We start from the raw sequence: 20,469 nt of genomic DNA on the forward strand, positions 1-20,469 counted from the left end.
TTGTAACTCGTTTTTGGTGAATGGAGATTGATCTAGCATGTTTCTCTCCTGATCGAAAATGTGTTGGCTGGCTCTTGTTAGCTACAGTAGCTAGCTAACTAGCTAATGTAGTAGCAAAGTTCTCTCTCCTAAACCTTAGCCTAGCAATGTACAGTTTCTCATGCATTTCTGTGAGCCATATTATAGGCTTTAAAAAGCAAAAGGTCACTCAGGGTTGGCTAGTTATTCCCAGCCCTAGACAAAACAAAAGTGCAGCTACAAAGACAACCTCTTTTCAAGGTGCAGGTGTTCCCAAGAATACAGTTGTATAGACAGCTTGTTTTGAAAGATCAAAGGCTTACAACATACCTTTTGTCTTAAAGATATCAAACAATATTGCTTTGTAAAACAGCTAACTTTTTGCTACATTATCAGAATTTCTCAGCATTGGTGAGGATGACCAATCCAGTGATGCTCTTGTTCTGTTTCAAGCTAATCTCAATCTGCACCCAGACCAGCACTCCCTCTCCTCCTCCTGCTCCAGTGTCTCAAGACCCCAACAACAATACCACTCCCTCTCACCATGCCCCCCGCTTTGGCACCATCATCCCTAACCGCATCTTTGTGGGAGGAATTGATTTCAAGGTGAATATCGACTCTTTCTTTACTTTCATAGGGTCTCCTGTTTTTGTGCTGCGACCTAACTTGACATTTTTTGGTGCTGCTGCATGTTACTGGAGCATAAAAAGGGCAGCTTAATTCAAGTGTGTGTGTTCTTTTTGTGCGTAGACCAATGAGAACGACCTGAGACGCTTCTTCTCCCAGCATGGAGCGGTGAAGGAGGTGAAGATTGTGATTGACCGTACTGGGGTGTCAAAAGGGTGAGTTCAGTTAAACTGTAAATGTTCTGCCCACATAGACTGGATGACACCTGCAATGATGTTTATTAAATAAACTACAGCAATGGAAATGTAATCCAGGGACACTGTATCATTGCCTTGTGTATGTGTCCATCCCACAGATATGGCTTTGTTACCTTTGAGACCCAGGAGGATACCGAGAGAATCCTTCATGATGTAAGTAACTAAAGGTACACTCTTTGACAAAAGGGTTCCAAAAGGGTTCTTCGGCTGTCCCCATAGAAGAACCCTTTTTGGTTCCAGGTAGAACCATTGTGGGTTACATGTAGAACCCTCTGTGCAAAGGGTTCTACATGGAATCCAAAATGTTTCTACTTGGAACCAACAAGGGTTATTCAACAGGTTCCCATATGAGGACAGCCGAAGAACCCTTTTAGGTTCTAGATGGCACCTTTTCTTTCTAAGAGTGTAGAGCCAATATACTGTACAGAAATGGGAAAGAAGCGATACGATACGAACCTTATATCTCCTTCTGGAGGGCAGCAGCTCTAATTCACATTAGATCTAGCTCAGTCCATCATCAGTAAAGTCATGGTCATGGGTAGTAAATGCTCAGTGTAAAGTGATCTGTCTCAATCTGTACTGGATACCCCCTCTCCCTCTGCAACCACCACATCCCCAGGCTGACAGACTGTGCTTCCGGGACAAGAGGCTCAACATCGGCCAAGCCGTCCGCAAGCAACAAGTGGGAGGGCACTGTAAGTGACAGAGCACCGTAGAGCAGAGGTAGGCGACCCTGGTCCTGAAGTGCCTGCGTGTTTTTGATTTAACCGACCTCGAAGACCAGGTGTGTTGAATTTAGGCAGTCACTGAACTGACCAATTAGCTCAGTCGGTCAGGTGTGGTGCCTAGTTGGAACAGAATCCTGCAGTACCTACGGCACTCCAGGAACAGGGTTGTCTTCCCATGCTGTGGAAATTACATTTGCAACAAATGTATAATGCATCGTAGAAAATGTTAACACTCGTACCATATATTGTCTTATCTTGATCGTGGGGGGCTAATGTGCTCTTGCACTTGTTGGCTTTAAAATGCTGACTCGTCACCTGGGATTGAGTGTCGATAACATTTGCCTTTGTACATAACCTGGTGGTTGACTTGTGCCTCCTTCACTCAGCAAACAGCTTCTCTGTGTCCAGCCATACTCCTGCCATGATGCCCACCCCTTGTGGAACCATGTACCTCACCACCTCTACGGGGTACCCCTACACCTACCACAACGGAGTGGCTTACTTCCACACCCCAGAGATGAGCCCCTCCGCCCCCTACCACTGGCCTGTGAGTCCTATCCTTCACTCAGCCACGTGCTCATGACACTTTTTCCCTCGTGAATGAAATTGTGCATTCTGATCATGAATATACAGAGCAACATATGAGAATCATAGAGAGACTGTTGACATTGTTTCATCCATGAAACAGACATGACATACTACAGGGTTTTAGTCATTTTAGTCATTTCTTTAGTGTTTTAGTCAGTATGAAAATAAAAAAAATGTATGCAGTCACTAACTGTAAGTCGCTCTGGATAAGAGCGTCTGCTAAAATGACTAAAATGTAAAAATTGTATATAATGGATTGCATTTGATAAAATGTATTATACATTCGGCGTAAAGATACATGTTCTTTCTTACATGGCTGGTGTCCCCATATTACATGTGCGTCTCTAACCTCCGATCTGTGTCCTTGTAGTCCCACTCAGTACCTGGCTCTCCAGTCATGCTGACCCACCAGCCTCCACCCATCTACCAGCAGCCAGCCTACCACCACTACCAGGTCAGACAGTCTGTCCTGGACCGTCTCACCACCACCATTACAACTCAGCTGACCAGCCTGATCCCAGATCTGTTTGTGCTCTATAGGCAATGATGTCCATGATCATAGGAGTTGGCAAGACAGCACAAACAGATCTGGGACCAGGCTAACCTTAGTCACCAGTACAGCGTCATAAGAAAAATCCATTGTAAATAGTGGTACCTCAGCCACTGACAACCAAGTCAGCTGTGCAGATTTAATGGAATGCTATCGAGGTGTTATTCCAGGAGAAAGCTTGTGTACTCCTGGGTACTGATCTGTTTCCTATACTGTGTCCTTCAGGCCCCTACACAGTGTCACCCTAGTCACCTGCAATGGAACGTTCCTCAGGTAAGGGAAGGAGATGGGCGTCTTTGCTCTTCACCTCTACGTTTGTGAGTGGGTTTTTGTCGGAGGCAAGGTCCGTTCTAAAAGCGAACTAATGTGTGTGCATGCGAAATTCTGTGTGTGTGTGTGTGTGTGTGTGTCAGTCTCCAGTGCCCTCCAGCCCAGTGTTGTACATGCAGCCCTCTGAGCTCCTGTACCAGCCCATGGAGCAGCCCAGCGACGGGGGCTGTGTCCAGCCTGCCATGCCCCTCATAGAGGCCCCCATCCCAGAGGTAGATAACATCTTGACCTGGGTCCTGTTCAATACACTCAAAACAGAGAAACTTACTTGGTGCAATAAGAAAGGCATGTTTTTATTGACTGTTTCAAAATGTTTTGCTACAGTGTGCCCTACTGAACACAACCATTTTGTAGTTCCCTCAGTCAGTGTACTATTTCCCATATGCTACTTCATAGCGTTAGCATTAGGTGACAGTTGATGTATAAATCCATACTCAGTTATTGCTTGTTTTACCACAGCAGCAGTTCATCGACCACATGGTGCAACCAGCCTACAATCACACGATATCATACTACCCACAAAGTCCAGGGGGGATGACACCCGTGATGATACAGCAAGAACCAGGAAAGGTACCAGTTATTATACCAGTATAAACTTATTATGACATTATATGTTAATGCATGCTAGATACTCATCTTTATTGGTCTGTTGTGATGAATGACTGTTGGAGAAGTGTTGTCATGTGTTGTGTCTGTTACGTTACCCATCTAGGAACATAAGTTCCACGTCATGAGGCGAGGTTACCCCTCCTCGCCCGTCAGCCTGAAGCCCAGGTACGGCCGCAACCCGCACTACGCCCAACTGCGCAAGGAGTACCGCCCCGAAATCACCAGCGACCACTCCCCTCCGCCCACCACCGAACCAGTCAAGTAGAGGTCATCCACGTTTCCTTTCAGCCAATGAAACTCCCATCTCCTCAGGCAGAAAGACCCGCTTCTCACTCTCTCCACCCGCTTCTCAATCTCTCCATGAACCTGTCTCCTCCAACACTTCACACAACCCATCACCCGCATTATATTATTCAGTCCAGACAACTATGTGCTCGCTGAATGTGAATTTTTATCTGTGTAGTATAATTTAATGTGATATTCTCAATATTCTATTATCTTAGCTTCTAAAAAGTACTGTAAGTGCTATGATGTAAAAGCTCGTTCCATCACTCCCAGACTGTGAACATTGTGCATTGTTCTCTCTGGTGTTTTTTTCCACAACTCAGGGAGGGATAACTAGCTCCCAGTACTGTTTAACTGTTTCATAACTAACCTAATGCATAATTGATCTTAAAGCTAAGATAAACGATCTTTCGTAAAACAAGAATGTTCTTGCTTTGGCATCTGTGTCAAACTTTTGTCATGTAACCATTCAGAGTATAGACGCAACAGGAAACATATTTCCTTGCCAGGAATGTTGGTGGCACCTTAATTGGGGAGAAGGGGCTCGTTCTAATGACTGGAGCGGAATGGGTGGAATGGTAACAAATACATCAAACACATGGTTTCCATTTGCTCCGTTCCCGGACATTATTATGAACCGTTCTCCCCTCAGCAGCCTCCTGTGATTTCCTGGTACTGCTTTATATAGGCCAATCGGCCAATCACAACTTTTCTTTTTCAAATTAGCTCTTAACACAAAGCAAAAAAAAAGGTCTGTAACAAAGATTCCTGCCAATATTACTTTGAGATAAAAGCTGCCATTGAGCATGTTTTTATCTCAATGGTATTAGAATATTCAAGATTACTGTCTTTATAAAGTCAGACAATTGATTGAAAAATAATTAAGCTGTTGTCACAGAAGAGGGCAAATAGATCCCTAAAGGGTCAATCGTTACATAATTCTCCAACTGGATGAAAACAAACAAACAGGACATTATTTTATACATTTTGCATTTTTATGTATCCTCATGTTTTCATATAGATTTAGCTGTGTTTGTGAGTCTAAAAACAATGTGCCCTCCCAAGTGAGGGGTAACATCAAAAGAACTCTGTCCACAGGACTGGGACCACAAATAAAGGACAATGAACATCAGTCAAACATATTCACATGGTTTCACATCGGCTTTGTGTGATGGCTGGGACATTTCAAGATTGGAAGATCAACAAAGTAATCTATTTTTTTGCCGTTCTTTCCCGCCTGTAAATTATTGGCCTCATCTTCATCAACTTCAATCTCCCTCGGTTCAGTCATGAGTCACACATGGTCCACTCAGTTATACACGGTTTGGTTTCTCTGTTCTTTCTCGGTCTGCTCCGTCATTGGTTATGTATGTATTCTGTAAACATTTTTTAAAAATATAAATGGTATTATATAACTGATAAGCTATGGGTGTCAGAGTTGAGGTTTTACATATTTCATTCATATATTTAATGTAGGCCTATTTTTGGATTTATTTTAATAGCTGGATTGCATGTACTATGAGGTGTATGATTTTGTATTGTGTGAAATGCTATTCGCTTTAATTTCATGGTCTTCCCTGTAAAAATAAATAATAATCGGTAGAAACAGCTAGAATTTGCCACAACGGTTCACAATTGAAAATTTATGCCGTTTTGCTCTAATTTTTGATCATAGTGAAAGTCAATGCCAGAAGAAAACAAATGACAGAATTTCATAAACAAGTGCTCCCATGTTCTGTTAATTTGACATTAAAATAACCTTTTAGGTAAATTTGATTTGTCAGTTACTAATAAAACGGAATCAAAGTTTGATTTGAAATTAGATCATTTTAGGATAAGTATTTTGTTGTATTCCAAGCATGCCTGTAATTTCTCAAAATGTTCAATTTTAATAAACATGTTTTACTCTTTACATATTTTAATAGCACCACATTGTCAATTCAATGTGTCTTGCCTTTTAAAAACATACATATATGTTTTACTATTTTATTATAATGTTACATGTTAGATGAGTTCAGTTTGGGGATATTGCACTCCCCATGTCTTCTCTACCTCCTGTAATCCCATTGCTCAATTTGAGGAGCAGATTAACTGCTTTGATCCAAAGTACAGAGCAAAAAAAAAATGACACATTGTTTTGGAGGTAAGACATGTTCCCTTCGCCTACCCTTTTTGTATGGCATTTTTATGATTAAGATTTTGATTACGATTTTGTTTTAACATCAGTGCATGTTGTCAGTTGAATGTGTTGTGTATAGTTCTGAACACTCGCTTATATTTTGATGTTTACGTTTGACGTTCTTCTGCACATTACATCGTGCCTTGTTCTTCCGAATATTGGGGGGAAATGTTTAAGAATTTATGTTCAGAAGTGGGGTTGTCTTGTTCATAAGAATAAAGTTTGAACCCTTGAGAAGGATACGTCCGTGTGTCATTGAGCCCAGGGAAACAACCCTTTATTAATAAACCCTACCTAATGAAATGGAAGCCTGTTCGAAAACATTGCACTACTGTGAAAATGTGAAGACTACAGGTCACAAAAGTACAATAGGTATACACATGGCACTTCATTGTAAATATATCTGCTATTTTAATAAGAAAATGTGAATGGATATCCACTAGGGACAAAATGACAACACAGTCAACACAGTTTTTGTGTTGCCTGAGTAATAGTTATTCATGAGACAAGAATATAGAAAGGGAATGAGACATACTTGTGCTTTGAGAACCTAAGGCAGTTCTGAGTAGCTGTCATTAAGTAATTTTCACAAATAATGAAAACTTCAAATTCCTTTCTTTTAAATAAATACTGTGAAAATAGTCTGTTGCCCTATATGGCTTGAACATAAAACACCCCTAGTCCCATTCTATAGAAACAATAAGTTATTAGGAAAGCAGTCCTTATGTAATGTCGAAGATGCAGGGACTCTGGCCTAGTAAACAGGCTACCCTGCGGCAATGTTGCCGTTTTTGGCTCCAGGTTCAAGTTTCCCCTAGGTGCAGATCTAGGATCAGCTTCCCCCTCCCCTAATCCTAACCTCAACCAATAATGGGGTAAAAGCAACTAGGGGCAACTTCCCCCTACAACCCGTTTTTGTTATAGTCTTCAATTAATCATGTCCTTCCACTTCCTTAATCTAGGATGGAAGACTGACGTTGTTCTATTTATAGTATAGTCACATATTGGACTATGAAATCCCTGTTATATCAACCTGTATAATGTAGGCTGTTTATTAAATACCTGTTATATTAACTTGTCAAATGTAATTTGTAGCTCTACATTAGACCAGAGTTCCTGACACCTAGAACACAACAAAGGCTGCGTTTACACAGACAGCCCAATTATGAACTTTTGCCACCAATTGGTCTTTTGACCAACCAGAGATATTATTTAGCCCATAATTGGGCAAAAGATAAGAATTTGGTTGCCTGTGTAAACGCCTTCGAAGGACCAAACAGAAAGCACATAAGGTAACTAGCCAAGGGTGTCACACACACTGGCCAGTTTATTAGGTACACCACCCTGTTCACGAAAATGATTAGCTCCTACAGACAGTGAGTCACGTGGCCGTGGCTTGCGATATAAAGCAGGCAGACAGGCATCGAGGCATTCAGTAACTGTTTGATTGAATGCTAGAATGTGTAAAAGTGACTGAGCGTGGTATGAGTCGGTGCAAGTCGCTCCGGATCCAAAATCTCCAGAAACGGCCGGCCTCCGGGGCTTTTCATGCACAACAGTGTCTAGAGTTTACCGCGAATGGTGCCACAAACAAAAAAACATCCAGTCAGCGGCAGTACTGTGGGTGAAAACTGCTCGTTGATGAGAGGTCGAAGGAGAATGGCAAGAATCGTGCAAGCTAACAGGCGTGACACAAACAGGCAAATAACGGCGCAGTACAACAGTGGCGTGCAGAACAGCATCTCGGAACGCACAACTCATCGACCCTTGTTACGGATGGGCTATTGCAGCAGGCCACCACACTGGGTTCCACTAAAACCAAGCAGAAGCACTAGCGGGAACACGATCACAATCACTGGACAATTGAGGAGTGGAAAAACCTTGCCTGGTCTGACGAATCCCGGTTCTCGGTTCATGCTGATCGGCAGAGTCAGGATTTGGCATAAGCAGCATGAGTGCATTGACCCAACCTGCCTGTTGTCAACGGTACAGGCTGGTGGCGGTGGTGTACTGGTGTGGGGAACATTTTCCTGGCACACGTTAGGTCCCTTGATACCAATTTAGCAACGATCGAACGCCACAGCGTATCTGAACATTGTATGCACTCACTAACTGTAAGTCGCTCTGGATAAGAGCGTCTGCTAAATGACTAAAATGTAAATGTAAATGTTGCTGACCAAAGCCAATAGAGAGAGAATCTTTGGGATGAGATGGACCGGGCTGTTCGCAGCATGAATGTACCACCGTCCAATCTGCAGCTACTGCGTGATTCCATCGCGTCAGCATGGACCAACATCCATGTGGAACGTTTCCGACAACCTTGTAGAATCCATGCCCCGAATAATTCAGGCTGTTCTGGAGGCAAAGCGGGGTCCGACCCGGTACTAGATGGGTGCACCCAATTAACTGGCCACAGTGTATTTTGGTTAGTCATTTAACCACAACACTGTCTTACATACAAGCTAAATTAGGATGTTAATACAATATAAAACATGTTCTACTTAAAAACTGGTGATTTTAGTGTGCTTTTGGGAGTATTGTGGGTGTGTGTGAGAGAGAAATAGTTTGGCAGGGTGTAGCAGATCCTCTTCAAATCCCAGTCCTCAGGCGTCGCTCTCGCCCTCTGCTTCATTAGGGTTAGTCTCATCCTCCATGATGGGTACAATCAGGTTGTCCTTGGACATCAGGTTGTACTTCATCACGAAGCGCGTGAACCGATGGCACAGGAATGTCTCGTTCTGGAGAGGGCAAGAGCATTCGCTTGAGTTTTAATAAAATCCTAAACAACCTTAACGTTTCTAAACCCAATGCTAGTTAAACTGTAATCACTGGTAGCTACAGTCCCATGTAGCTCAGTTGGTAGAGCATGGCGTTTGCAACGCCAGGGTTGTGCGTTCGTTTCCCACGGGGGACCAGTATGAAAAAAAAAAATGTATGCACTCACTAACTGTAAGTCGCTCTGGATAAGAGCGTCTGCTAAATGACTAAAATGTAAATTGTAATCAATACACCAGTCAAGTATCATCACAATCACAGCTGAATCTATGTGAAACCTGTTGGGGTAACAGTTAGGATGGGATTCAATCTGATCACGCATTGTAGCACGCTTAACATGTAAAGGTAATTTCCCATTGAGCCGACATACGCAGCATTAACCGTGAATGCGATCTCCGCAACCGCTGGAACATTGGACAGCGCGGGATCAGATTGAATTCCAGTCTTAGGGCTAGGTTAGGGTTAGTGCTTTAAGTACATGTGTAATTACAATACACTATTCACAGGAATAAAGACAGTCCTAGAAAATGGAATCTCACTGCTTACCTCATACTTGTCAAAGATCTGACGATGGTGGAAGTAAGCATGGGAGAAGATCCTGTAGATCCGCCGACAAACTGAACCCAGTTTCCCTACTGAGGACTCTTTAATGCTCACTCTACCATAGAACAGAGACCAAATCAGATTACAGTCTATAGACTGTAACTTTATTACAACACTTACAGCAAATGTAGGTAGGTGCATAAATCAGTCTGATGCGAATGAACATTTGGATGAAACGGTGTTCGATAACTTCTTCTGATTTCTGTGCGAAGGGTGCTGGGGGTTAATGAGAAAGTTAAATGTCACAGGACACATAGGAACATAGTAAACAGTTGTTACCTGCTAGGGAAGTACTTGTTACTGTTGAGGAGGCAGGCGGCTCCGTCCAGGGTGTGTCTGGTGTAGTCGATGGCTGGACACTGCAAACAGAACAACAGGCTTGAGTACCAGCCATGATACAATAATGAGTATAATGTTGTTATTAGTTCTGGCATGGTGAATGTGACTATCTCGTAGTCCTGTGTGGCTCAGTGGGTAGAGCATGGTGCTTGCACCGCCAAGGGTCATGGGTTGGATTCCCACTGGGGCCACCCAAGTTACAAGTTTATCTATTTGTCATATGTACAGGATACACATGGTATACACAGTCCAACAAAATGCTTACTTGAAAACGAAAAATTTATGACTAAGTCGCTTTGGATAAAAGTGTCTGCTAAATGGTATATATTATTATTATATTCTTATACCAGGGAAAGGGGTTAAGAACTGGATGAGGGATCCACCCCTACAAATGATGTGGGCAGAGTGGACATTACCTCTTTGGGAGTCTTGTGTGCAGCACAGAGGAAGATCCACTGCTCTGTTGCCGTCATCTGGGTGCATGTGTCTGGGTGGCATTCTCCCTGTGGGAAGACAGAGTACATGTTAGTAACAGACTTCACAGAAGTTACCACTCCAACAAACACAGTGTGAGAAGAATGGATGTTGAACATGATCTTCCTGAAGAGCTATGTGGTCAATTGTAAGGGCATACCTGTAGTTTCACAGCAAGTCCATTCAGCTCCAAACAGAACTGCCTAAAACGGAGAACAAGAGACAAGACTAAATGTTAAAAGAAGGATTTGTTTTCAGCACCAGTACACATTTTGGATGGCCACATTACTTTCTTCTAAGTGGTAAACGTCAGCTGCTACCTGAGGTGTTCGTACTTCCAGACACCTTCGTCCTGGCCCTCTGGGGGCTCCAGGATCTTGTCCATGTTGGAGCAGTCTGTACGGATGTTCTGTTGGATGTACTGAGAAGAACCACAAACATAGACTTTAGATAGAAACAGTACTGTATTAAATACAAAACCCGACTAAGCCATTCTACCTCAGCAACTCAAATGGCAGAATAGCCATACATTTTTTTCTGATATATTAGCTATATGCAACTGCTCAATCCATACTGGGTAATCTTACAGAGAGCTGCCCATACAGATCAACACTAGCTAGTCGAATGCCTGATTGGACTTCTCCAATGAACCACGGTGTCTCCTCATTTAAATGACTCAAACAGTAAGATATTTCAAACATTAAAATGGAGACATCTGACTCTCACCTGCTGCACAGCCAGTGTGCTGTCCATCTCCTCGAATGACTCATCGGGCCAGTTGTAGAAGTCCTGTGGGCACACACAAGAAACTCAGCAGGGCAAACTAACTGCACTGATTCTGCTGACAAAAAGACCTAGCTAGCTAGCTTATCTCTGTCTGGTAAATGACTAGGTAGCTACTTGCCCAATATTGGACTAAAGAAGCCTAACTTTATTCCTTATAGTCCAAGGACCTTACATGTTCTGTTTAAAGGGCGAATTGGCTCTGGAAGCAAAAACCAAATACTCCATCTAAAAGTGAATCCATTCTCAATTGCGGTACGGTTCTAGAAACGTGAAACATAAATCCCTCTACTTTCATGTCACATCAAAATAATTTCACAAATGCAAAATACATGCTTACTGTACACCAGTGGCGGCTGGTGGGGGGAGCTATATGAGGATGGGCTCATTGTAATGGCTGGAATGGAATTCATGGAACAGAGTCAAATGTGGTTTCCATATATTTGATACCGTTCCATTCCAGCCATTACAATGAGCCCGTCCTCATATAGCTCCTCCCACCAGCCACCACTGCTTCAACCGGTTTTAACACAGTTGCAATGGACAGTATTTTTTGTGACAACATGTTTGTGGCCTGTCTTCAGTTTACACACAGGTGTTCAGAGACGCCGAGATAGCTAATTAGCACAGGTAGAGACCTTAACAAGCGCTGTAACATGGAAATATGGCCATGTGGGTACCCTAACCTTTTAAAGGTGTTAATCAATTTAACCTTTTTTTTTTAAACAGTATTTCTCGCCGATATGAAAGATAAGGTCCTTACGTTTCCAAAATCGTACTGCAAACGATGCGTGTTAATGTTCAGACCGAGTGTCGCGGCTCTTAACAAAACACCCACCTACAGAAGACGCCTTCGTCCAGTGACTTATGTGTAATGTAATAGCACTGATAGTCATGATTAAGGGCTAGGTAGCTAGCTACTAGATAGTTAGCTAACTGTAGATTCGATTTTCAGATAACTTCAGACAATTGACAATACAAACAGGCACCGTTTGATAGCTATTACCAACCCATTGGCTAGCCAGCTGGCTGTATGTAGCTCGCTAAGTTAGCTAGTTAACTAAGCCAACAGCTGACAAACGGGGCGTCAAGGAAAGGTACAAATGTGCCCAAGTAAAATGCAAGACAAGAGCATTGAGCATACCGCCACACTATATCAAATTAAACCATGTTGCTAAAATCTGGTACCTTTTCTTTAGTCCCTGGTCGATTCCTCCTCATAACAGCTGCACCCTCCGCCATGACCATCTCGACTGGAATCCGGATGTTGCCAAAGCTGGAGGAAGTGTTGGCTCGCGGTGCAAGTAGCCTATCTTCGTACAGTAAAAAGGCAAGTGCGGATTTGATTGAACTTCAGGGGTGTATTCATTAATTGGATTCCGTTGCAAAAAATGTTTTGGAAAAGAAACCGTTTAAATCAAATATCAAATCAAATTGTATTTGTCACATGCGCCGAATACAACTGGTGTAGACTTTACCATGGAATGCTTGCTTAAGAGCCTTTCCCAACGATACCGAGTTAAAAAATAAAATAGTACAAGAGGAATAAAATAAAATACACAAGAATGGAGCTACAGTATATACAGGGAGTACCAGTACCAGATCAATATGCAGAGGTACGAGGTATGTACATGAAGGCAGGGTAAAGTGACTAGGCATCAGGATAGATAATAATGAGACTAAAATAAAGAACAGAGCTGCAGCAGCATATGATGTGTGTATGTTTGTTGTGTCGTTCTGCGAGTGTGTGTTAGCCTGTGTGTGTGTGTGCGCGCGGGCTTATGTAGTGAATGTGTGTGGGATTGTCAATGTATAGTGTGTGTGTGTGTGTGTATATGGTATACCGTTTACTCTAGGAAACAAACAGAGCGAACGAAACGGGGAGGGACCTACCTGAATTTCTCCAAACGAAACTCTCGTTTTTGTTGCAAAACGTTTTCCGTTTGGAGTGAACGATTTCCATTGCTAAACGTTTTGCCACAGACCAAACGTTTTGCAACGGAATCCGACTAATTAATAAATCCGTCTAATGAATACACCCAGTTCTCCCACCCCTGTGGATCGAGTCCTTTTAAATTCACAGACCACAGTGCTGACCACCAGTCCTGTGACAGTATCTGATGCAGTAGAGGCTATATTATTAGCATTATATGTTCTCCATACTGTCTACCCATTATATGTTGTTCCATAACATATACTCCTATTCCCCATAATATATTGTCCCCCCATCAGACCCAATAATACCGTAACCCTTATAAGCCTTTTTGTGGCTGCAGTAGCCTACTGTAGGATACAGGATATCCTGTTTGTGAATATTAACTGATGCTCCATTAGCTTACTTTCAATGATAATGTTCCATGTTACATAGTCCTGTTTGAATATAGTAGTGTTGTGATGGTCCTATACCATAGTGTTGTGATGGTCCTATACCGTAGTGTTGTGATGGTCCTATACCGTAGCGTTGTGATGGTCCTATACCGTAGTGTTGTGATGGTCCTATACCGTAGTGTTGTGATGGTCCTATACCATAGTGTTGTGATGGTCCTATACCATAGTGTTGTGATGGTCCTATACCATAGTGTTGTGATGGTCCTATACCATAGTGTTGTGATGGTCCTATACCGTAGTGTTGTGATGGTCCTATACCATAGTGTTGTGATGGTCCTATACCATAGTGTTGTGATGGTCCTATACCGTAGTGTTGTGATGGTCCTATACCGTAGTGTTATACCGTAGTGTTGTGATGGTCCTATACCGTAGTGTTATACCGTAGTGTTGTGATGGTCCTATACCGTAGTGTTGTGATGGTCCTATACCGTAGTGTTGTGATGGTCCTATACCGTAGTGTTGTGATGGTCCTATACCGTAGTGTTGTGATGGTCCTATACCATAGTGTTGTGATGGTCTAGTACCGTAGTGTTGTGATGGTCCTGTACCGTAGTGTTGTGATGGTCCTGTACCGTAGTGTTGTGATGGTCCTGTACCGTAGTGTTGTGATGGTCCTGTACCGTAGCGTTGTGATGGTCCTATACCATAGTGTTGTGATGGTCTAGTACCGTAGTGTTGTGATGGTCCTGTACCGTAGTGTTGTGATGGTCCTGTACCGTAGTGTTGTGATGGTCCTATACCATAGTGTTGTGATGGTCCTATACCGTAGTGTTGTGATGGTCCTATACCGTAGTGTTGTGATGGTCCTATACCGTAGCGTTGTGATGGTCCTATACCGTAGCGTTGTGATGGTCCTATACCGTAGTGTTGTGATGGTCCTATACCGTAGTGTTGTGATGGTCCTATACCGTAGCGTTGTGATGGTCCTATACCATAGTGTTGTGATGGTCCTATACCGTAGTGTTGTGATGGTCCTATACCGTAGTGTTGTGATGGTCCTATACCGTAGTGTTGTGATGGTCCTATACCATAGTGTTGTGATGGTCTAGTACCGTAGTGTTGTGATGGTCCTGTACCGTAGTGTTGTGATGGTCCTGTACCGTAGTGTTGTGATGGTCCTGTACCGTAGTGTTGTGATGGTCCTGTACCGTAGTGTTATACCGTAGTGTTGTGATGGTCCTATACCGTAGTGTTATACCGTAGTGTTGTGATGGTCCTATACCGTAGTGTTATACCGTAGTGTTGTGATGGTCCTATACCGTAGTGTTGTGATGGTCCTATACCGTAGTGTTGTGATGGTCCTATACCGTAGTGTTGTGATGGTCCTATACCGTAGTGTTGTGATGGTCCTATACCATAGTGTTGTGATGGTCTAGTACCGTAGTGTTGTGATGGTCCTGTACCGTAGTGTTGTGATGGTCCTGTACCGTAGTGTTGTGATGGTCCTATACCGTAGTGTTGTGATGGTCCTATACCATAGTGTTGTGATGGTCTAGTACCGTAGTGTTGTGATGGTCCTATACCGTAGTGTTGTGATGGTCCTATACCATAGTGTTGTGATGGTCCTATACCGTAGTGTTGTGATGGTCCTATACCGTAGTGTTGTGATGGTCCTATACCGTAGCGTTGTGATGGTCCTATACCATAGTGTTGTGATGGTCCTATACCGTAGTGTTGTGATGGTCCTATACCGTAGTGTTGTGATGGTCCTATACCGTAGTGTTGTGATGGTCCTATACCGTTGTGTTGTGATGGTCCTATACCGTTGTGTTGTGATGGTCCTATACCGTAGTGTTGTGATGGTCCTATACCGTAGTGTTGTGATGGTCCTATACCGTAGTGTTGTGATGGTCCTATACCATAGTGTTGTGATGGTCCTATACCGTAGTGTTGTGATGGTCCAATACCGTAGCGTTGTGATGGTCCTATACCGTAGCGTTGTGATGGTCCTATACCGTAGTGTTGTGATGGTCCTATACCGTAGTGTTGTGATGGTCCTATACCGTAGCGTTGTGATGGTCCTATACCGTAGTGTTGTGATGGTCCAATACCGTAGCGTTGTGATGGTCCTATACCGTAGCGTTGTGATGGTCCTATACCGTAGTGTTGTGATGGTCCTATACCGTAGTGTTGTGATGGTCCTATACCGTAGCGTTGTGATGGTCCTATACCGTAGCGTTGTGATGGTCCTATACCGTAGTGTTGTGATGGTCCTATACCGTAGTGTTGTGATGGTCCTATACCATAGTGTTGTGATGGTCCTATACCGTAGTGTTGTGATGGTCCTATACCATAGTGTTGTGATGGTCTAGTACCGTAGTGTTGTGATGGTCCTATACCGTAGTGTTGTGATGGTCCTATACCGTAGTGTTGTGATGGTCCTATACCGTAGTGTTGTGATGGTCCTATACCATAGTGTTGTGATGGTCCTATACCGTAGCGTTGTGATGGTCCTATACCATAGTGTTGTGATGATGCATTCCAAACGGTAAACATATGTCCCTTTATTGTGGATTACTGGACAATAACATGTATTTTGGTAGACGTACAGTATCAAAAGGGCAGTGGCCAATGGCACGTGGGTGAATAATGTGCAGGGCTAGGACATTTGCATTGATGAATCAGGGGTTTTATCTGTATGGACAGGATCAAGAACTTGGCAGCATCGCAATGGCACCAAATCCCTGTTCATTAAAAGAACAAAACCTCTGATCCGGCAACCTTTGATTGAGGTTTATAAAAGAGGCGCGTGTCCCTCTGTCCTGGATATTACATTGAGGAAGAGTGCTCTAACAACTGTGCAGACATGAGTAAGGTAAGGCAGACCAGTTTTTCTCTAACTATTTGGCTTTATACAGCGCTCTGGGTCGTGGTCTCTGGTTGTTTTATGGATTTTAATGCTGATTTGGAAAGAAACTGGTTGATTGTTCAACACAGTAATTCCATAGTGCTGCCAAGAAAAATTATCCAGAGGTAAGTTTCATAGTGTTTGGTAATGACAATGATCATTGATCACTGTTTTACTGGTAGACAAGCTGTAGAATGCTAACAGTGTATTAGCCTTTAACAGGAGACCTACAAACAGGAGACAAACTTACTTGTACATAATTGTTGGTCCAGAGAAGGCAGTATATTTTGCCATTTATAGAAATCATAGAAAATGTGTTTATATCAAATATTAGGAAGTGTATTTTTATTTGAAATGCAGTAAAATGACAGAAAAAAGGGAATGCTTAACTGATGTTAACATTTCCCTCCTAACTTCGGCCCTGGCTGTGTAGATCACTTTCTACGAGGATAAAAACTTCCAGGGTCGCTCCTATGAGTGCGACACGGACTGCCCCGATGTGCACCCCCATTTCAGCCGCTGCAACTCTGTCAAGGTAGATAGCGGCTGCTGGGTGCTGTACGAGAGGCCCAACTATGCAGGCTACCAGTATGTACTGACCAGGGGAGAGTACCCAGAGTATCAGCGCTGGATGGGCTACAACGACACTGTTCGCTCCTGCCGTACCTTCTCTTATGTGAGTAGCCGGGAGGTGAGAAATGGGGGCTCTCTTTTGAGATGGGTTTTAATGTCTTATTTGTTCATGCCTCAATCTGTATTGTAGTAATGCATTGTGGGGATTTATCAGTGTGTACTTGTTCACTCAACTGGTGGTTTTATGGCTGGTTGCCTTAACACAGATGAAGCCTAGTCCTGGACTAACAACCACTTTCAGTGGAGATTTTCCATTGATTTTTGTCTACGACTAGGCTTCATCTGTGTCCGGGAATCCCGCCCATAGTTTTACAAGCACAACACATGAGTATGTGAATGGTTGGGAGATAACCAGACCACGTAAAGGTCTGAAGGTGCATGTCAAATAAAGCAAAATGACTCTACGACTCACCTAGAGGAGGAGAGTGGATAGATGGATGGATGGATGGATGGATGGATGGATGGATGGATGGATGCCCATAAAATGTTAATCCCATGGTCCCTTTGTATTAGGAGGTTTCATATGACATAATGATCTAGCATGTACAGTATGTCATGTTAATATAACATAAGGCAATTTCATGTTGGCTAGCCACAGACTAAAGCCTCCCACTAACCAGAACCATACCTAATCAGAAGAATATCTGATCCAGATCATTCTGGATTCATCTTGGGTTCCCTCAAGAGACATTTCTGAGACATTCTGGAAATGTTCTAAACTACCTTTTGTGACTGTAACGACCCTGGCCTATGTTAACACACTGCGACCTCCCCAATTGCGATATCCCACTTCTGACACCAAATGTGGTGTTTGGCTTCTTTAGCATTTTTACTTACATGTGTTAACCTAAGGCCCACTGAAAAATGTCAGATGTACTGGTTACCTGTGATTCCCCATGCCCCCCAAGTGACCTGTGTTTTGACAGTGTTAACTCTCCTGTACCTCTCTGTCCGAGCAGGCCAGCGGCAGTCCCTACCGCATGAGAATCTACGAGAGGCCAGACTTCCAGGGACAGATGATGGAGTTCGGTGAGGACTGTGACTCTGTCCAGGACCGCTTCCGCAGCCGTGACATCTACTCCGCCAACGTCATGGATGGCTACTGGACCCTCTACGAGCACCCCAACTACAGGGGGCGCCAGTACTTTATGAGGCCCGGCGAGTACAGGAAGTTCAGTGACTGGGGCGCCACCTGCGCCACCACTGGCTCCTTCCGTAGGATCACCGACTTTTAGGCCCAACATCTTCTCCACTCTGACCAGTCAATAAAACTATTGTTTAAATTAAACTTGCTGTTGATATTTCCATTTCACTGTTTCTGATTAACTGATTGATTTAATTGGTGACCTTTATGATATTTGGGGTCTATGTTTGTGCCTTTAACTTAAATGGAGGACAAATCTCAATACATTGAGCAAGAGGCAAATGTTATACAGTATCCTGCAAGTAGGCATAAATATAATGTAATATACTGCAAATAGGCCTACATAAGAGGATGTAAATATATATTTGAAATACACCTTAAGAATGTACCTGAATGGGCTGTTTAATGGTGTTTCTCTGTGTTGCACATTTAACATTAAAGTGGTGAATCATATGACATTAAGCAGACCATGTTCAGGATCAAGTTTCTAGCTCACTCACTCTTCATGCTTCTTTGACACAGAGTCACTGGGTCAAAAAGGGTCACACAGTTGAAACTTGCCTCCTCGTTGGCAAAGTTCCCAACCAGAAGAAGGTCCCAAAACAAAGCCCATACTAGAAAGGAAGGTCCCAAAACAAAGCCCATACTAGAAAGGAAGGTCCCAGAACAAAGCCCATACTAGAAAGGAAGGTCCCAGAACAAAGCCCATACTAGAAAGGAAGGTCCCAGAACAAAGCCCATACTAGAAAGGAAGGTCCCAGAACAAAGCCCATACTAGAAAGCAAGGTCCCAGAACAAAGCCCATACTAGAAAGCAAGGTCCCAGAACAAAGCCCATACTAGAAAGGAAGGTCCCAGAACAAAGCCCATACTAGAAAGGAAGGTCCCAGAACAAAGCCCATACTAGAAAGGAAGGTCCCAGAACAAAGCCCATACTAGAAAGGAAGTTACCAAAACAAAGCCCATACTAGAAAGGAAGGTCCTAGAACAAAGTCAATACTAGAAAGGAAGGTCCCAGAACAAAGCCCATACTAGAAAGGAAGGTCCCAGAACAAAGCCCATACTAGAAAGGAAGGTACCAAAACAAAGCCCATACTAGAAAGGAAGGTCCTAGAACAAAGCCAATACTAGAAAGGAAGGTCCCAGAACAAAGCCCACACTAGAAAGGAAGGTCCCAGAACAAAGCCCATACTAGAAAGGAAGGTCCCAGAACAAAGCCAATACTAGAAAGGAAGGTCCCAGAACAAAGCCCATACTAGAAAGGAAGGTCCCAGAACAAAGCCAATACTAGAAAGGAGGTCCCAGAACAAAGCCCATACTAGAAAGGAAGGTCCCAGAACAAAGCCCATACTAGAAAGGAAGGTCCCAAAACAAAGCCCATACTAGAAAGGAAGATCCCAGTACAAAGCCCATACTAGAAAGGAAGATCCCAGTACAAAGCCCATACTAGAAAGGAAGGTCCCAGAACAAAGCCCATATTAGAAAGGAAGGTCCCAGAACAAAGCCCATATTAGAAAGGAAGGTCCCAGAACAAAGCCCATACTAGAAAGGAGTAAAATAAGAAAACAGAGATCCTGAAGCTCTTTTCATACCTGCTGGTGGAAGCTTCCACCTTATGCCATATAACATAAATCCTATTGGTTACTAGGCCCTGTCAGTCAAAGTATATAGAAGCAAATGTTAATGTCAGTAATATAAATAATAATATATTACAATTACTTCAAGGTGTATAGATGGGCCTACATTGTCATCATGGCTTTTTATCAATACAATTACACTTTTATTAGTAATGTTTAAGGACCACCTAAAAGTGCTATCAAACTTAGCTTAAAGTGCTGTCAGAATTTAAAATATTGTAATTGTGGTATGAATCATATTGTTACTTACAAGATTGTTCTATAATAAATCTAACATTTTCTATGTCTGGTTAGATCTGTTATGTTCCAGTTATGTATACTGAACACAACTATAAACGCAACATGCAATAATTTTACTGAGTTACAGTTCATATAAGGAAATCTATTCCATTGAAATAAATTAAATATGCCCTAATCTATGGATTTCACATGACTGGGCAGGGGTGCAGCCATGGGTGGGCATAGACTCACCCACTAGGGAGCCTAGGCCCAGCCAATCAGAATGAGTTTTTCCCCACAAAGGCCATTATTACAGACAGAAATAGATGATGATCTCGCAGGTGAAGAAGCCGGATGTGGAGGTCCTGGGCTGGCGTGGTTACACGTTGTGAGGCCAGTTGGACATACTGCCAAATTCTCTAAAATGAAGTTGGAGGCAGCTTATGGTAGAGAAAT

General features: G+C 43.0%; 2 protein-coding genes and 1 pseudogene across 3 annotated transcripts; 2 read left to right on the forward strand and 1 right to left on the reverse strand.

Moving 5' to 3' along the window:
• Positions 1 to 435: 435 nt before the first annotated feature.
• On the forward strand, positions 436 to 3,972 carry LOC311116941 (protein boule-like; the record flags this gene model as incomplete). Its single annotated transcript, XM_084191954.1, has 10 exons — positions 436 to 624; positions 769 to 860; positions 1,001 to 1,055; positions 1,522 to 1,597; positions 2,017 to 2,177; positions 2,589 to 2,672; positions 2,994 to 3,041; positions 3,182 to 3,310; positions 3,558 to 3,668; positions 3,811 to 3,972. The coding sequence occupies 10 exons, from the start codon at positions 436 to 438 to the stop codon at positions 3,970 to 3,972; spliced, it is 1,107 nt and encodes a 368-aa protein (XP_084048080.1).
• A 2,449-nt stretch (positions 3,973 to 6,421) lies between these two features.
• Positions 6,422 to 12,514, reverse strand: LOC311116942 (MOB-like protein phocein; annotated as a pseudogene). Its single transcript has 8 exons — positions 12,334 to 12,514; positions 11,089 to 11,151; positions 10,683 to 10,783; positions 10,523 to 10,565; positions 10,305 to 10,391; positions 9,829 to 9,908; positions 9,493 to 9,604; positions 6,422 to 8,909 (listed from the first exon to the last, which is right to left on the reverse strand). The product of its transcript is annotated as an MOB-like protein phocein (transcript).
• LOC311116944 (gamma-crystallin M2-like) lies at positions 11,691 to 18,618 on the forward strand. Its single transcript, XM_084191955.1, has 5 exons — positions 11,691 to 12,242; positions 12,345 to 12,475; positions 16,180 to 16,348; positions 16,815 to 17,057; positions 17,974 to 18,618. Exons 3-5 carry the CDS (start codon positions 16,340 to 16,342, stop codon positions 18,247 to 18,249), a joined length of 528 nt encoding a protein of 175 aa, XP_084048081.1. The 5' UTR covers positions 11,691 to 12,242; positions 12,345 to 12,475; positions 16,180 to 16,339; the 3' UTR covers positions 18,250 to 18,618.
• Positions 18,619 to 20,469: the final 1,851 nt, after the last annotated feature.

This window comes from Coregonus lavaretus (genome assembly GCF_964263955.1).
Source record: "Coregonus lavaretus genome assembly, contig: HAP1_SCAFFOLD_4385, whole genome shotgun sequence".
Lineage (NCBI taxonomy): Eukaryota > Metazoa > Chordata > Actinopteri > Salmoniformes > Salmonidae > Coregonus > Coregonus lavaretus.

Bases quoted from the DNA above. Each gene is read 5' to 3' on its own strand.
- LOC311116944 (XM_084191955.1), top strand. The intron at 17,058-17,973 runs GTGAGTAGCCGG...CTGTCCGAGCAG, and splicing joins CCTGCCGTACCTTCTCTTAT to GCCAGCGGCAGTCCCTACCG.